The following is a 17,413-nucleotide window of genomic DNA, read 5'->3' as shown; positions in this document are numbered from 1 at the left end:
TATTCTTTCCATTTGGGTCCTTTAGTCCAAGAATGAGTTCTCGCAGCCTTTCATCGCTTGTTTCTCTTTCCACTGTTTCCCTGGTCGGTCACAACCCAATTATTAAGTTAAAATCTTTTTGGGAGAATGTTACCTTCTTCCCCAAAATGTTGAATGATATAACGCCTGAGTTTGCATCTGCTACCTCCCCTAACAGAAAGTGGTGTAAAAGTTGTCCATTAAAAACAAGATCTATATCCAATAGTGGACCAAAGGTCATTTTCCTATACAACCTCATTTGTTCTTCTGTCAACTTATTCTTAATCATAGGGGCAATTTTGTGGACTTGGCAAATGACTGTAGCAGGAAAATATTTCTTAGCAGGGACGACCATCTTAACAATCTGACAATCGTGTACATTATAAGAATTAATATACAATCACCATCTTACCAATCTGACAATCGTGTACATTACAAGCAAATCTAAACGATCGTCTAGAAAACCTAAACGGTCGCATAACAAAAACTAAAAGATCGCATAATGAAAACTAAACAATTGCATGACATATATCTAAACGATTGCACGATATAAACCTAAACGATCACACAATAAATATCTAAACAATCGTGTAATAGTTAGCTAAATGATCGCATGATATAAGCCCTAAATATCTAAACAATCGCACGTAATAGTTAGCTAAACGATCACACAATAAATATCTAAACGCTCCCTTAGTATTATCTATCTGATCGCTTAATATTCTTTCAACAATCGATTATGAACGAATACACGATTAAACCCTAAAAGATAGTCAAACCTCGAATATCAACATGCATTCTTCAAGGAGAAGAGTCTCATACCTCTTAGATCATGCTGACGGTGGTAATGAAGTTCGAAGAGAAACCTGCAAGGAGTTCTCGGTTGAAGTTCGGAGAGAAAACGGGAGCAAATTTGAGAGAAAATTCTTCAAAGATAAATGCTTTGAGAAGGAAAGGAAAGAAATGAGTGAAGGATTTTTAAAACTTGTGGTAATTTTGGAAGTTCGCATGGACAGAAGATCCGTGGTAGAAATTTTTTTTTTGGAATAAGTCATAGGTAGAAACGTTTTTTATTTTTAGATCATTTTGTGAAACTTTCCAAAAGTTTTAAAGTGATTGGGTATCTTGATACTTTCGATTCAAGTAAAAGAAGGTAAAAAAACCTGAAAACTAACCCATTACATTTAGTCACGTGCAGTGCTCATGAGTACCGATATTTCAGATTCTTAGTGTGAAATAGCAAAAAGCCAGTGCCCAACTCACCGGTCCCGGTCTTCTTCCTACCAAATCTAGGGTTCTCTTCGATCTCTGCTGCGTTTCAGGTTTCTTCCTCCTGAAACGCTGTCGTTTTTGTCCCTCTTCTTCTCCCCCTTCTCGTAATTCGTCGAAATGAAGCTCACTGTGAAGACTCTCAAAGGAAGCCACTTCGAAATTAGGGTTCAGCCCACCGACACCGTAAGTTTTAACATTTCTTTTTTCGTTTTTTTTTTCCGTCAACCGTCTTGATTGCTTCATGTGAATATTTGGGTTTGTTTTTAAATTTATTAATGTAGCCGAGCATGCAAGCATTGACCCAGCTGGCAATCTTGAGTTTAGTTTAATTGTTTTTCTTTATTATAATTGGAATATTGTGAAAGTATTGAAGGAATTGTATGGAATTGAAAAGATTTTGTAATTAGGGTTTCTCGTGTTACTTAATCTGGAAGCTGCTTTTCTTTCTGAACGACGATCACTAAAGATTTTTTTTTTTCTTTTTTGAAAATAAAAACTATTTGAATTGTTTGTAATTTTCTGGATTTGCATTGTTTGAACACAAGTTGGAGAAATTTAAGATATCATGTAGTGCACTGTTCTTGTTGGGTATGCCGTTTTAATAGTAAACTTTAACCGCCAACTTTAATTCTGTTTCTGATTATATGACATTAACCCACTGTACATCTAGAAAGTTCCAAAAATGATTTTAAATCCTTTGATTTGAAATCTGAAAAATGATTTAAAACTCTTTCTTTCGTTTGGAATGAGAAAGATTGGAAGTGAATGTAATTAAAACTTTGTTTGGATAGTAGCCGGGAAAAGAAAAAAAAAAGTTGAATTTTTTTTTACTATTATAGACTTTTAGTCTTTGATTTATTAAAAGAAAATTAAAATATGTCAAGCCTTAATAAGGAACTTACCTCCAAATTCTATGGGATCACTGAAAATCCTTTCACTTCTGTGAGAAAATTATTTAACGTCAAAACAAGATAAATCACTCTTTTATACAATAAACAAACATCATAATTCCTTTGAAATTTGTTATAATTTGAAATCCCTCAAAATTGTGAGCAACCAAACCAATCATAGTTGTTCTTTTTTTCTTTTTTTCTTTTTTTTTTAATTTCTAATTGTAAGATTTATGGTGTAGGTGATGGCTGTCAAGAAAAATATTGAAGATGTACAAGGAAAGGATAATTATCCTTGTGGTCAACAATTATTGATACACAATGGCAAAGTTCTGAAAGATGAAAGTACACTGGCAGAAAACAAAGTATCTGAAGAGGGTTTTCTTGTTGTCATGCTCAGCAAGGTGACTTTGGTCTTATAATTTCTTAATAAAAGAAGCACTAAAGAAATGTTTTAATTTTGGATTATTATGGATGGCTGAAATGTCAAATATGGTCATGCTCAATTGTTTACCTTTGCTTCTTCTGCAGAGCAAAGCATCAGGCTCGGCAGGGCAGTCGTCAACTCAGGTAATGTTGACCATTTTTGTTGCAAGTTGTTTATGATTATTTATTTAATGTTAACCATCTCTGGATCCTATTTATTTCAGCCTGCTCAAAACCCCCCTGTAGCTCAACCAATTTTAAATTCAACTTCTGCTACCCAAGTTACACCATCGCCGACTCCTGCACCTCAAGCTCCCACACAAGCACCATCATCGTAAGTTTTTCAAAAATGATCTTCGGTATGAATTTTCCTTTGATCAGTCAAGTAATTATAATGCATATGCATTTCTTGTTCTCCAGTGCCCCCAAGAACACTACGTCTACTTCAGACAGGGCGACAGATAAGTATGGCTTCTATTTCCTATTCACATTTTTTAACTTCAAGAGGCATGGAGTGGTTAGTAGATCACATTCTATTTCCTAATACTAAATATATGCTACAATATAGCATATGCAAAATCTGATATAAGCTACAGACTGGATGCATTTTATAGGAGTTTTTGATTATTAACTACTGGAATCAACAGCTGATATCAGAAAGCTTTGAGCAATATGTTTCCTCTTTTTTTTTTTAAAAAAAAAATAAACAAATAAAAAATTATAGATGAAACCTTTTGCCTATTGGTGAGAAAGTTAGTCACTTTTTTGGGGGAATCATTTTCAGTGTGCAAACTGATACCTATGGGCAAGCTGCTTCAAATTTGGTTGCTGGTAACAACCTGGAACAGACCATACAACAACTAATGGATATGGGTGGTGGCAACTGGGACAGAGAAACAGTTGTCCGTGCATTAAGAGCTGCTTATAACAATCCAGAGCGAGCAGTGGATTACTTATACTCTGTATGCCCAAGTTCTACTGTGTGAATTCTCTTGTCTGGATGTTTCCAGTCATTAATGGTGTTTTTTATGTTCAGGGTATTCCCGAATCTGCAGAAGTTGCAGTACCAGTGGGTCGTTTTGGTTCTGGTCAAGCCACTGAAACTGATACATCTCTTCCTGCACCTGTTTCTGGGGCACCTAACACAGCCCCCTTGAATATGTTTCCTCAGGTAAGCTTTGATGCATAAAAAATACGTTTGTTTGGTTGCCCACATTCACTTATTTTTTATTGGCTTTCAATAATGCAGGAGGCACTTTCTGCTGGCGGTGGCAGCGGCAGCGGTAACCTTGGATCTCTTGAATTCCTTAGAAACAATCCGCAGGTAACTAGTGCAACATCCTTCATGGGATTTTCTTGATTGATAAGCTCGTTAGCTTTCTTTACTAGACATCTTAGTGCATCGAGTTTAAAAATGCATTTGCACTTGGAAGTCCTTTTTCACCTAATGGTTGTGTTAGCTTTGCTTTGCATCTCTTTAACACATTGGTTCACGTAAGATGTATCCATTAAAAAGTCACAAGCATTCAAACTAAAAATTCACATATGAATTATAAGTCCAGTCATATCATTCTATTAGATGTAGCAAAATCTTGTTTTGCTTTATTTCATATGGATTATAGCTTCGAATAGAATTAAATACGAAGTACTTACTGAATAAAGTTTGTTATCATTGTTCACATTCTAGTTCCAAGCCTTGCGGACGATGGTGCATACAAACCCTCAAATCTTACAGGTCTACACATCCTTCAGCTTTGCAATTAACTTAGTGGTTATACTCATGGCTTAGCGAAGAGTTAAATCTTTTGCTTCTGATGGCAGCCCATGCTTCAAGAACTTGGAAAGCAGAATCCCCAGCTTTTGAGACTCATTCAGGATCATCACACGGAGTTCCTTCAGCTAATCAATGAACCTATTGACAACTTTGAGGGGTAGGTCTTACACTACTGCCATCTGGTCAATCTTAAATCTTGTTAATTTGAAACCGCCTAGTTCTTCAGTTCTTTAGTTGTGATCGATCACGCATATATAAGATGGCTGCATAGAGAACCCTTCTTGTTTTCCCATCATCAAATGCGCAATACTTCTGTTGTAGGTTCCTGCGTGGGATAATAATTAGGTAATCAGGTCAGGTGTAATAATGGAATGATAGTTCTTCTGTATTGCTCTTATTAATGTTTATCCTTGTGGTCAAACTACAGCATCCATTTCCACCAACTTGGCATTGCTCCAGTACGGAATCAGTCAACACCACAAGCACAAAATTTAACCTGGTTGCACGGAATGTGTCTAATCTGGATGATTTATTGGTTTTTTCCTTGTGTGATTTAATCTCTGTGATTAAAAGACAATAGACCGAGTTACCATTTTATCTAGTTGATAATGGTCATCTGTAGAACAAGTCAACTTAAGCATAATAAGGTTATATACCCTCGACCATGAGGTGGTCGAGATTAGAGGTTTGAATCCCCACCACTACATGTTGAATTAAAAAAAAAAAAAAAAAAAAAAAAAAAAAAGCAACGTGTCGTCTGTAGAACAAGAATTATTTCTGGGTCTGGTTTATCTGAGATGTCAATTTACTTCATTGATTATTATTTTTATCGGATGAACCTGACATTGCAGCATCTATCTGTGAAACTATAAACTATGTTCTTTCTTTCAGAGAAATGTTTGAACAGGCTGAGCCGGACATGCCTCATGCCATTAATGTCACTCCGGCCGAACAGGCAGCCATCGAACGAGTACGGACTCCTTTATTTTCCTTGAGGTGCCTCTTTTCCCTCTTCAAACTGGTTCTGTGTGCTTAACTTTTGTTTCCTGCTTGTTCTCCTTATGTAGCTTGAGGCAATGGGATTTGATAGAGCGTTGGTCATCGAGGCATTTTTGGCATGTGATCGCAACGAAGAACTAGCAGCTAACTACTTACTGGAGAATTCTGGCGATTTTGATGATTAACGAACGAACAATTAATGTTAACTGCTCTGGATTCATTATTTTTGGTGCTGAGGTGAATTGGTACCCTTGTCAGCATTCTTCACTTTCCGAGTCTTCTTTGCATTGCATTTTACATACTCTACTAATAAATAGGAAAATTAATTCTTCAAGTATGGTCTTTCCGATTTAGAGAATTGGAATTTCATGTTTAAAGCCTCATTCGTTGCTAACTGGTTAGAGTATTGCAGATAGATCTTGAGGTTTCGAAACTTTTCTCTCAATCGTGTAAATATAATTATTGAAAAATATCAACAGATTTTTACATCTATCTTTCATGGTTATTGGGATATTATGTGTCTAGTTATGTTTAGTCATATTACGTGGGGGTGAAGATTTGAACTTTCAAGCACGTTGCATGTTACAAAGCTATACAAATCTAAGTGTATGGTTTTACTTGGGGAAGCAGAGTCTTCATACGATAGTTGTCTAAATTTAGACCTGAATCGTAATAGGCTGGTGAACCAAAATTTCTCAAAATCATTTGTTCATAGCTTTTTTTTTTTTTTTTTTTTTAACAGAGCAGTGAATTGTTTTTCCCTAAGAAAAACTATTTACCTAACTGCTATCAAATATAGATTTTTGGGTAAATATCAATTTATATTTTTTAATTTTAGATTGTATCAATTTAAATCTTAAATTAATAATTATATCCATTTAAATATCAGGAGAATTATCTAACGAAACTAACTCCAACAAGTTATTGACTATTTGACTAAACAATAACAAAAATGACTTGTTTTAATACAATTGCAATCTCTCCCTCTCTCTATATATACTACTTCATCCATGTATGAAAAAAAACTTTCACTAATGCCTCATCGGTTAAGTGGCAACATGAGTACAAGTCACGCATAATTGTTATATTTTTCATCCTTTGAAGTCAAGGGTTTAAATTCCTACACTCACATTTGTTGTAAAAAAAATTAGTTGGTTAAGTAAAATGTTAAATTCTTTTTTAAGGAAAACACAATAAGGTGATAATAAGGTGATTTTAGACGTTTCCTCATATATAGTGGTGTAAACATAAAATTGGTAGAGGTATAAATATGAATTGGTAAGATACAAAATTTAAACTTGCAGATTTATTACAAACTTTTTAAAGTGTGATTAAATAAATACAAATTTTAGAAATTTAAATTTATTATAGGACATTTTTAATACATGTTAAATTTATGGTTTAGATTACTGATAATTGTACTTATCTTTTTTTTTTTTTTCTTTTGTAGCTATCAGTTTTCTAGTGTCTTATGAATTTTTCAAGACTCATGCTTTCAATATCATTTTTCTTTGGGTCCTTTTCTAAGAAGACGTAAGACGTTTTGAGAAGATTAAGGTAGAACAACACTTTTTCCTTTGATCTCTAAAAGTATGCTCCTTAAAATTGTTGAGAAAATTATAAATAACAGAGAAAATTTGAGTACATATTAAGAAACAAATATGTAATATGTTGAGATGTGGATATCTTGCCTTCTTTAAGTGATTCAAGCCTTCTACATATGATATTATATTTCTTTATATTCTCTTTCATGCCCCTTTTAAGGTATGTTATTGTATTTCTTTATATTCTCTGTCATGTCCCTTTTAAGGTATGTTGTATTTCTTTATATTCTCTGCCATGCCCATTTTAAGGTATGTTATTGTATTTCTTTATATTCTTTGTCATGTCCCTTTTAAGGTACCCTAATTTAACTGAAATGTCATGTAGCTCAAAGCTCCACAATTATAAACATCATCTCTTTCAGCAAATTATTTTTAAAAGAGTAGAAGAGATAAAATAAGAGAGAGATAAGAATGAATGATATTGTATATCTATTGTTATTTAAAAGAAATGAAACACTAGTATTTGTACTAAAATTTTTAGATTTGATGAATTAATACACAAAATGTTAACATCTATTCAAATATGTTTTTCCCTTGAAATATGAAGAAACCTCAAAATTAATTAAAAAGCTATAAATTATGATAAAACTGAATGTTTATAAAAGCAAAAATATAGGAAAAATTGCACCAATAACCCATTTTGGAGACCCAAAATGAAAAATGGCCAACTTTTTGAAAAATATTGGTAATTAGCTTTCTACCGATGTCATGGACGGGTGAAGTTATAGATTTAGTCTTCTTTCTTCCTCTTCTTGTCCGAGCGCTTTCTTTTTCTTCTCTTCCTCTCTTCTTCTTCGAGGGCTTTTCCTTTCTTCTCTCTTCTTCTTTGAGGGTTTGCACGAGATTTTTTTTTTCTCTTCTTCTTCTTTTTCCTATTCTCCAACGAGCGACCAGACCGAATTCAATGAGTGACCAACTTATGCGTGCTGACAGCGAGCGCCTAAATGCCAGAGAACGAGATTAACAGAGAACAAGAGAGAGGACAGTGATTTGTGAGAAGGAAAGGGAGTGAAAAAATGAGAGAAGGAAGAGCGAGAGAGTTTTTAGTAATTTCATTCAAATTCAACATCCAGAAAGATTAAAAAATAAAAAAAAAATCTCATCCTCAACATTTTTCTCTCTAACTTGGATAATCCGTACAAAAATTCGAAAATTCAAAAATATATTTTAAAGTAAAAAAAAGATGGAAAGTGGAAAATGTGAAAAAGCGTGGACAGCCAATCCCGTGGTTTTCATATCCTTTCTAAAACCGTGACCCGCGGACTACAAACATCATTAGAAAATTTCCCCATTATTAGTGCGCTCTTGCAAATTCTCCATTCTCTCTCCGTCTCTTCCTCTTCTTCAAAGAACAGCAAAAACAGGGGAAACAAATTTCCACCTCCATTGGCGTTTCCATCCAATTCACTCCTCTTTATCAACTGTAAGATTCACTCTCTCTTTCATCATTTCTCTTGCAATTTCTTGTTCTCTTTCAGATCTGCTCTTTTTCTGCCTTTTAATTTGATTTTCCTGCTGCCTGCTTTTTCTCTTCTCATGGATGTTGCTTTCGCTTAAGGATGCGGATTTTCTTGTTAGTTCGAGCTCGTTATTGCGAGAATGTGCAGATCGATTGGATCGGACTTTCCTTTTGTTTTTCCTTCTGTTTTTAGCTTCGTTTTGGTGAATAATGATTTTCTCTCTGTTGCGATTTGGCTTGCGTTTTAACAATTTGTTGAGGACGTGGAGATGTATTCTGTGTTTAATTTGCTGGTTGAATGTAGACTATAGAGCGATGTTTATGGATTTGGAGGTAGGTTGAGCTGATGCCTCATATAATCCCTTTCGATTGCTTGTTTGAGGTTACAAAAATTATATCAAGTATCGTAGGATCTCTATGGTTTAATGGAGCATTTTTTGTTTCTGGAGGGAGTAGACAATTTGTTACAAAATTTCCGAGTTTAGGTTGATTTATATGGGTTACTTGCTGCTGTTTGCCCATTGATTGGTGATCTTTGACGATTTTTCTGTTAGAACTTCAATGTTGACTTGAAAAATATAAGAAAATTCGAACTTTTAAATATCAAGTTAAAAGTTCTTTGTTGCCTCTGACTGTTGAAACATATTCTTGCCAACTATAAGGTCACAAGTTTTTATTCTCTGGCCGGCCTTCTGCTTCATATATCTGGTAGAGCTTTATTACACAATTCAAGTTTTGATGCGTTTTATCTTCCCTTGAATTCAACAAATCTCCAACTTCTAATCTTCAAGAATTAATGCTTGGCCAAGCTTTCGATGATCTTATTGTTTCATGCATTTCAAAATGCTTTGCGACCTGCTGCAGACTACATTGTCATATTGCCACTTTAAATTCTTATATGTTTGAATGGAATCTGAATTTATTGAATTTGAAACATACTTGCTGAAGAAAAGGTCTCTTGTATTCCTATCTGTCTAAACTTGGCCCTTTCTTGCTTTTGTAGAGGATTTTGTGTTGGTGCTAAATTTCATAGCACAGAGGAAGATTAGTGCTCTTGACCATGGTTCTTGACAGCATTCTAGCTTCTCCCCATAGGAGGTCCCCATCATTCAGAAAGCAGTTTCCTGCCAATGAGTTGGGCAGTTGGTCCACTCTTTTCAAGCGGCATCGCTTCCTCTTAACCGCGTTGGCACTCTTGACTTTCCTTTGCACAATCTATCTTTACTTTGCTGTCACTTTAGGGGCTACCGCATCGTCTTGTTCGGGTTTGACTGGAGTTCAAAGAGAATTGTGTCGTCTGGAGCATGCTAAAGCGTCTCTGACCAAAGGCAAATTAAAATTTCAATGATACGCGGGGACTTCAAGGTACAAAACCTTCTCATGTTTTGGTTCTTCTCTTTGGTGGGATTTGTATTTATAAAAGAAAATTGAAGATTATTATAGATCAAAAGTTCATTCATCCATTTTGATTTATACATATAACTTATAAGATGTAGCAGATTGTTTTTAACATTGCTTCCTTGCAATTAATTTGTTGTTTTTCTCTCCNATGCAGCTCATGCTTGGAGTTATTGAAGATTGAAGAAGGTGGGTTCTTTGTGAGCTAGTTGAAGATACAGTTGCAAACCCCCATTTTTTTTCTTTTTGTGATGACGAGTTTATATTAAACTTCAATCAGAATGTTCATACTGTTGTCTGTACAATAATTGATGGGAACTACCGCCCATTCTTTACTATCTTTGAAGTTTGACCTGTGAATTGAATTCAAGATTAAGTCTTGCAGATTTTCATTAAAATATCTTTGCCTTATTCTGCCCCTATTTCACATAATTTGTCTGGTATGATTTAAAACTAGGCTATTGTTTTAAAGGCAGAATCATTAATAAGGTTACTCTGTTAAGAATTAACCACTTTTTGGAAAAATAGACATTTTAAAAAATTTTAATACAAGCAACTCTTTGGACGTTAAGTGTGTTTTGCTTAGAAGTTTAGGTTTGAATTCCACCATGATGTGTTGAATTTTTCGGATAGTTTCATTTTGGTTCTTGAAATCATGAAGTTCAAGTTTGTTTTATCCTTATCCTTGAAAATAAAAGAAACTTGGTTCTGATTTGTCTATGATACATGCTAAAGTAGACATTTTCAACATTTATGGATCAAAATGGAACAAATCTAAAAATTTACAAACCTAAATAAAGCAAATCTGAGAATTTATGAGTAAAATGAGTTTTAAACAAAAATTTTAGGGTTGATTTGGTAACAATTTGGTTTTTGAAAATTGTGATTGTTTTTCTCAAGTTTTTATAATGGTTTTCATATTTTCTAAGTTTAATAGTTGATTTCTTAGTCAAATTACAAATAATAATAATAATAATTATTAAAAAAAAAAAAAACTATTTTTATTAGTTTGGAAGAATTTGTTTGGTTACTATAAACTTGTTCAAAAACTTTCTGCTCTGCTTGTGGTTTTTAAAACTAAACTTTTCTTACAATTTTGTATTTGGGGAGAAAAGAAGAAAAGAAAGGGATGGAGAAAAAGAGAGTGATTATTGAGGATGAGTATTGAGTACTCAAATATGGAGCGTTAAGGGTGTGCTTCTTGGGGTTGTTATGATAATTTAACAATATTATGACACAAACAAAATGCTAACAAACTTAAATTTAAAATCTGGACTTTTATTTGGGCCCTTCGTACAAAAATCTCTTTTTCTGAGGGGTTGGAAATGTGATCTGACTTTTTATTTGGGCTCTCAAAAAGGAACCATTCATACAAAAATCTCTTTTTTTGAGGGGTTGGGAATATGATTTCCACCACCGACTATTAGGTCTTATTGTTTCTTTTGCGGAATATATTCTTTTGAAGTTTCCTTATATATATATATATATGCTCCATTTAGAATAAGCGACTTCAATTTCAAGGAAGTATTTTAGTTTTCTAAGTTCTTGAACTTTAAATTCATTAAGCAAACATTTTTTTTTTCAGTTGATCACATTCATTACTATTATTCCTTGTGACAATAATATCATCAATACAAACAATTAATGTTGCAACTCTTTAGGTAGTAGAATCAAGAATGTTTTATAAATAACATATGGTTTCTTTGATTTTGTTTGCAACGCACTCTTCTTATAACTTTAGAAAATCTATGAAATCCACTCTCTAGGAGATGGTTGAATATCCTTTATATATAAGATGAAGTTCATAAAATTTACATCGAGAGGATTAACTCTCGTAGACCATATATATACATAACTGTATTTCGACTATCTTTCTTTTTAAATACTGTTTTGAATTAGAGATCTAATAAGTATTGTTATCTCACGTTGGAAAGATTAAAGGAATTGTGATGAGTTCAGGTGTCTATGCTTTTGGTTTCAAATCATCTCCGCAGACATTTTAAGTTTGAATGTGCTAATTCTAGTCAGATTTTCTTTCTGTATTCTCTTGTTGAGAGTGGAAAAAATGGTGAGTGGTATGAAAGCTTCGAGAGAGCGCTCTTATAATTGGGATCAGAGAGAAAATTATATGTGATTGTAACAATTTTTCACATATTGGATTTTTTTTTCAGGTGGGGTGATCTTGCCTTTTACCATTGCAAAAGTCCAATCAAATGAAATTTATAATACCGAACTAACAACTACTACGACGATGGCATAGCAATAGTGGCAAGTTCGGCCTGGCCCGCAGGGAAGTGCGATTGTTAAGCTAATTTTCCAATTATAGTGATAAATTGAGGGGGAGGGGGTGGAAGGGGTTGGTGCGGATAGAGATAATATGCGAAAAATAAAAGCAACGGGTAAATGTAACTTGTGATAGAAGTAATCTAGTTTCAAGAGCAAGAGAGGTTCTTATGTAATTTAGATCATTCATTTCCATTAATTAAACATGCATTCAATTTATGCTTGCACAACGACCTACTTGACCTAACCGAACTCATCGATGCAATAGATAGCCAAATCATTCGACTAAATCAAATAATTACCCTAATTAATAATTAAAACTAAGGCTCAAATTAAACTTAATAGTTTTAGCCCTATTGGGTTATATAAAGGCCAAAGGCTACAATGTGTGACTAACCAATTAGATGGTCTAACCAATTCATTAATTTTATCTTTGTTAAAACATGCATTCTAGGTTAGCCATAAAATGCATGATTAACTAGACAAACAACGAAATACATAGAACAAGTCTAAATCGATTAGTAAGGGTGACACATATCTATGAAGCAATAGGTCCTGCTCTCAAAGGTACATAAAAATCCTTACCTCAACATATCATGGAAAAGAAGAGGGAAAGCTCCATCCTTTAACTACAATCCAAAACAAATTAAAATCCTAAGCTAAGGATGTTGGAAAAATAGAGGAAGAAGTAGAAATTTGAGGTTCATTTTGGCCTCCATCAAAACCTGCTAAAACTCTAGAGAGAAGAGATATATTTATAAAAAGTGAGGCAGCAATGCGGCGCTTCAGGCTCTTGTCGAAGCACCTAGGCCTCGCATAACTGCACCCCTCGCGGTGCACTTCAGATAGCCCCCTGCACGCGTGACCCCTTTTCTTCCGTCAATCTCTGGAGCATCACGACCTACTACTTTTTCTCTGCTTTTAGAAAAAGCGTCGCACACGGCATCGCTGGCCGGCGTCCTAGGGGCAAAATTGTCTTTTTGGCTCTACTAAAGCTTTGGGTGCTCGGTATCACTCCAAATAGCTCTAAATCAATACGGAACGATCCGTAACACTCTGCAATGCATGAATTGCTCCAGAACCTACAAAAATAGACATTTAAACACATTATAATTAACAAGCAAGTGAGATTAGAGACATAAACTTAGCTCTTTTTGAGAGCTAACATAGGTCATGAATTTTATTTTTCTTTTGTTTTGAGGTTTTCCACGTAAATTCTTGTATTTCCAAGCTTTTTTGTTTTTTTAAAATCTTCAATTATTTTTTACTTGTTCCTACGATAGAAATGAGAGGTTTTTTCCAACACTTTGATCTAGAATTAATAGATGGCAAATGATCATTGATTAAATAACTTTGCATTGTCAATATAGTTTTCCTCTAAAAAGGATGTAGGGGCGTTCCTTTGAAAGAGAAGAGCATGAGTCACATAAAGAAACTAACGTTTTCTTTTCGACCACCCTATTTTGTTGTAGAATTTTCACTCAAGACGACTTATGGATATATATGACTTGGCCTTGTTTTGGTAAGAAAAGTTGATGTATAGTTTAAATAATCTCGAGCATCATTTGAATGAAACCGTCTAGTTAGGAACTTACTTTCCTCTGCTAATGTCTATTGATCGAAAAATTATTTAAGATATAGTTGTCTTGTAATAACTATTAGAAAGGTGAATTTGGAAAATATCCATTCCTCTATATAGTCATTATTAAGTATAATTTTGAGGTGCTTTCCCAAATTTTCTCGCATAAACTCAATGGTACAAAACTTTCAGTGATCACATTGGAGTAGTCTCATTAATTTCTCTAATTGATAATGTCTTTGTTCGATTTGTGCTAGTGGTGTTTTACTTCGGGTTTAATTGAGAGCACTTTACTCAATAAAGTGTATCGATTCAGGATTGTAATATTTCATGAAAATTCTGAGTTAATATTGAGAATGAAATTTAGTAGGGAGTTGTGGTAATTAGTTTTAACTTAAAAATGTTTCAAAGAGACCGGGTAAATATTTGGTTTTTGATTTTTGATTTTTAAAAAATTAAGTCTATAGACATATCTTTCGCCTCCAAATTTCTTCATTTATTAACTACTTTTTACCAATGACTTAAAAAATTAAGACAAATTTTAAAAACTAAAAAAGTACTTTTAAAAACTTGTTTTCATTTTTGAAATTTGATAAAAAAAAAAAAATGTAAATCATTGTAAAAAATGGGGAGGAAATATACTTAATTTTCAAAAAACAAAAATAAAAAACTAACTTGTAAGTGGTTACCAAATAAGGTCTAAAAGATTCATATTGAAATTATATTTTAGAGAAAAATTATAAAGTACAACAAAATTGGTTGCCAAATTTGTAAATTTTACATTTTAATTAAAAAAACAAATTAATATAACATATATTTATAATCTATCAACCAATTTCAGATTTATCACCAATTGATAGCTAACTAATTAAGCGTGTACATGGCCCGGATTCAATAGGGTTGGAATATTTTTTGGACCAACCAAAAATTTTGATATTCAATTAGGTGGTTATTAAAAATTTCAACATTACCCAATATAAGAATTAGCCTAACCTAAATGGACCCGAACCAAACAGAACCCTTATGGTTCTAGTTAGGGTTTTCATTTGTTTTATTTTATAAGTTTTTGAACACCTGAAACTATAGCTAATAAACTATTTTTATCTCGAATTTCTATTATTAATAGGCTATTAATGACCATTTTTACCTATTGGATAGATTTTTTTTTTCTTTTTATATCTACTGATAGAACATTTCTATGTTTTTCATAATTGATAGATCATTTTTATATTTACCAATGATAGGGCATCAGACACATCTATCATTGATAAACATAAAAGAAATGGTACATAAGTGATTAAATGACTATTAATAATTTAATTATCCTTATTGATAAACCATTCTAATTTTTTTTATTTGGTACATTGGTGATAGACCAATAAACAAGCAATCAAATCACCCAAATGAAAAAAAAAAAATAAAGAAAATATGTTAATTATCACAAATTGAAAATAGAAGTGCTAACACGAGCATAGTCAACTAGCATAAAGTATTGTACTTTTAATTGAGTAGAAGGTTTGAACAAAATAGACCTAATAACAAATAATACAAATAACTATGGGTTAAAATGCGGGTGAAATATTACTAATATAAAATTTTTAAAATTTGATCAATATAGTTTTCAATGATAGACTTAGTGAGAGCATGGAAATAAATTATTGATACATGTCAAAACCAAGTTATTAATATAATTTTTCTTAATTTATCGGTATAATATATCAATGATAAATCTAAAAACAAATGAGCAAGCAATTAGTCATTAATAGTAAGAACAAGTGAAATATCACAAATTTACATTTTTTAATCTATTGATACGATAAATCAATTATAGACACTTATAGTAAATAAACATGCAAACAAATACCGAGTGAAAACAATTTACAGAATTCATGATACACCATTTTTAGTTCAATTGATATGATATCTATCAAATGAACATATCAATAATCATAAACAGAAAAAAGAAAGTTAAAATATTATGGATATAATATTTTAAAGGAAAAATACTTTTTTTTATCTTTAAATTTTGAAGTTAGTTTCTATTTGATCACTAGGTTTCAAAATGTTATATATTTAGTATTTAAGTTTTTAATTTGATTTCAATTTAGTCCAAAATTTCAAAATGTTGTAATTTAACCTTGAAATTTGAGTGTTTTTTCAATTTGATCCATCAAGATTTACAATTTTAACATCGATTTTTCACTAAATACTTATTTTCGGTCTTTAGAGAATATACGTTAATAAATCTAAAATTATTTTTTAATTATAATGAATGAAATTAATTGGTGATCTACCCACCAGGTCAACACTTACCTATAAAAAGAGCAATCTCATTCCTTTGTTAATCCTTGTTAATGTTATTTCCATTCTTTATTCTTAGGTCTCACCACTTTTTTTTTGGTTTACTTTATATCCTTATTCTTTTTTGCCTACAATAAAAAAGAGACTTAATTCTTTTTGCCTACTATAAAAATGAGACTTATTGCATTTTACTAATTTATTTTATATTTGTTCTCTCTCTCATATTTACCCAATACACACTACTAATAATTTATCTGTTTTTTTTCTCACCTCTAATTTTCTTTTACAAAATTTAAAATTTCTAATTGTTTTGTTCAAATAAAATATTTATACTAGACAATATATACAATACAATAAGTAAATTCTTTTAATAAAGAATTATTTAAATATTTTTTTAGTTGAAATTTTATTTTAATTAGCTATTGCTTTTCAGGAAAGTTGTAATGGGTAATAAAAAAAATATAAGGATATTGTTGCAAATATAGCAATATATTTGTTTTTTTTTTTTTTTTTTTTAGCACAATTTTGGTTTACTCTTTATATATATATATATATATATATATAATCAATAGTTAGTTAAAAATGGTTTCAAATTCGGTTTTTAGAAACGGTTCGGTTTCAAATTTCTTCATACCAGATTGAACAACCGAACCGAATTAATTCGGTTTCAAAATTTCTTTCAAACTAGATCGAACCGCATTTTTTGGTTTCATTGAGTTTTTGGTTCAGTTTTTAGAAATGTTTGATTTTTGTGGTTTGAATGACCACCCCTATTGTTTATTGTTTACTGCTTCGAAAATTGCGATGACAAGTCCTTAAATGAATCGAAGCCAGAAAGAGAAAGAGTAAGAGAAAAAACATCGCATTTTGTCAATCATGTTAAGCGACGGCAACTAAGGCTTCCACTTTCCTTGGCGTTACACCTCTCAGTGATCCAACCGATTCCATATTTATCTATGGGATGAAACAGGGATGAATGTGATGAACGCAAGGTTGTATTCGCATCTCTGGAAATATTCTCGCTTTAGTTAACAGCATTCTTTCCACCTTCTCTTCGATAGGCCAGATAACATTTTCACTTCTGTCTCACAGGTGAAGATGCATCGCGAGCATGCTTTGTAGCTAAAACTTAATATTTTCTTAACACAATTGACTCACTTCGCCTTAAATTCTCACTATTTATCCAGGATTTAAGTACACATCATGGAGAAAATGGGATTATGAATGTATGGAAGGAAGACAGAGAAGATGATAATGGTGAACGGTTGATAACATTTATTCTAAAATTAAGCGTTTGATTCATGTTGTGAATGAAAGATTAAAGAAGATGAATACAGAAGATGAAATAGGGAATAGAAACAAAATAAGGAAAGAGAGTGTCACGTCTTGACACAGATCCTGATCGGAGAT

General features: G+C 32.4%; 2 protein-coding genes and 1 long non-coding RNA gene across 5 annotated transcripts; all 3 read left to right on the top strand.

The window, feature by feature from the left end:
• Positions 1 to 1,241: 1,241 nt before the first annotated feature.
• LOC120092134 (ubiquitin receptor RAD23b-like) lies at positions 1,242 to 5,890 on the top strand. Its single transcript, XM_039050347.1, has 12 exons — positions 1,242 to 1,473; positions 2,423 to 2,584; positions 2,712 to 2,750; positions 2,831 to 2,940; positions 3,027 to 3,071; positions 3,391 to 3,568; positions 3,643 to 3,777; positions 3,856 to 3,930; positions 4,294 to 4,341; positions 4,428 to 4,537; positions 5,272 to 5,350; positions 5,448 to 5,890. Exons 1-12 carry the CDS (start codon positions 1,408 to 1,410, stop codon positions 5,562 to 5,564), a joined length of 1,164 nt encoding a protein of 387 aa, XP_038906275.1. The 5' UTR covers positions 1,242 to 1,407; the 3' UTR covers positions 5,565 to 5,890.
• On the top strand, positions 4,544 to 5,125 carry LOC120092135. Its single transcript, XR_005485919.1, has 2 exons — positions 4,544 to 4,725; positions 4,808 to 5,125. It is a non-coding gene; the product is annotated as an uncharacterized LOC120092135 (long non-coding RNA).
• A 2,357-nt stretch (positions 5,891 to 8,247) lies between the features above and the next one.
• Positions 8,248 to 12,268, top strand: LOC120090090. 3 transcript variants are annotated; one of them, XM_039047580.1, is made up of 3 exons: positions 8,248 to 8,406; positions 9,446 to 9,807; positions 12,012 to 12,268. In XM_039047580.1, exon 2 carries the CDS (start codon positions 9,503 to 9,505, stop codon positions 9,788 to 9,790), a length of 288 nt encoding a protein of 95 aa, XP_038903508.1. In that variant the 5' UTR covers positions 8,248 to 8,406; positions 9,446 to 9,502; the 3' UTR covers positions 9,791 to 9,807; positions 12,012 to 12,268. The 3 variants fall into 3 exon arrangements, with proteins under 3 accessions (XP_038903508.1, XP_038903507.1, XP_038903509.1); XM_039047579.1 differs by lacking the exon at positions 12,012 to 12,268 and having other exon boundaries at positions 9,446 to 9,989; XM_039047581.1 differs by lacking the exons at positions 8,248 to 8,406; positions 12,012 to 12,268 and adding an exon at positions 8,453 to 8,775 and having other exon boundaries at positions 9,446 to 9,989.
• Positions 12,269 to 17,413: the final 5,145 nt, after the last annotated feature.

The sequence above is a fragment of the Benincasa hispida genome, chromosome 11 (genome assembly GCF_009727055.1).
Source record: "Benincasa hispida cultivar B227 chromosome 11, ASM972705v1, whole genome shotgun sequence".
NCBI lineage: Eukaryota > Viridiplantae > Streptophyta > Magnoliopsida > Cucurbitales > Cucurbitaceae > Benincasa > Benincasa hispida.
This window is presented reverse-complemented; position numbering and strand designations above follow the sequence as displayed.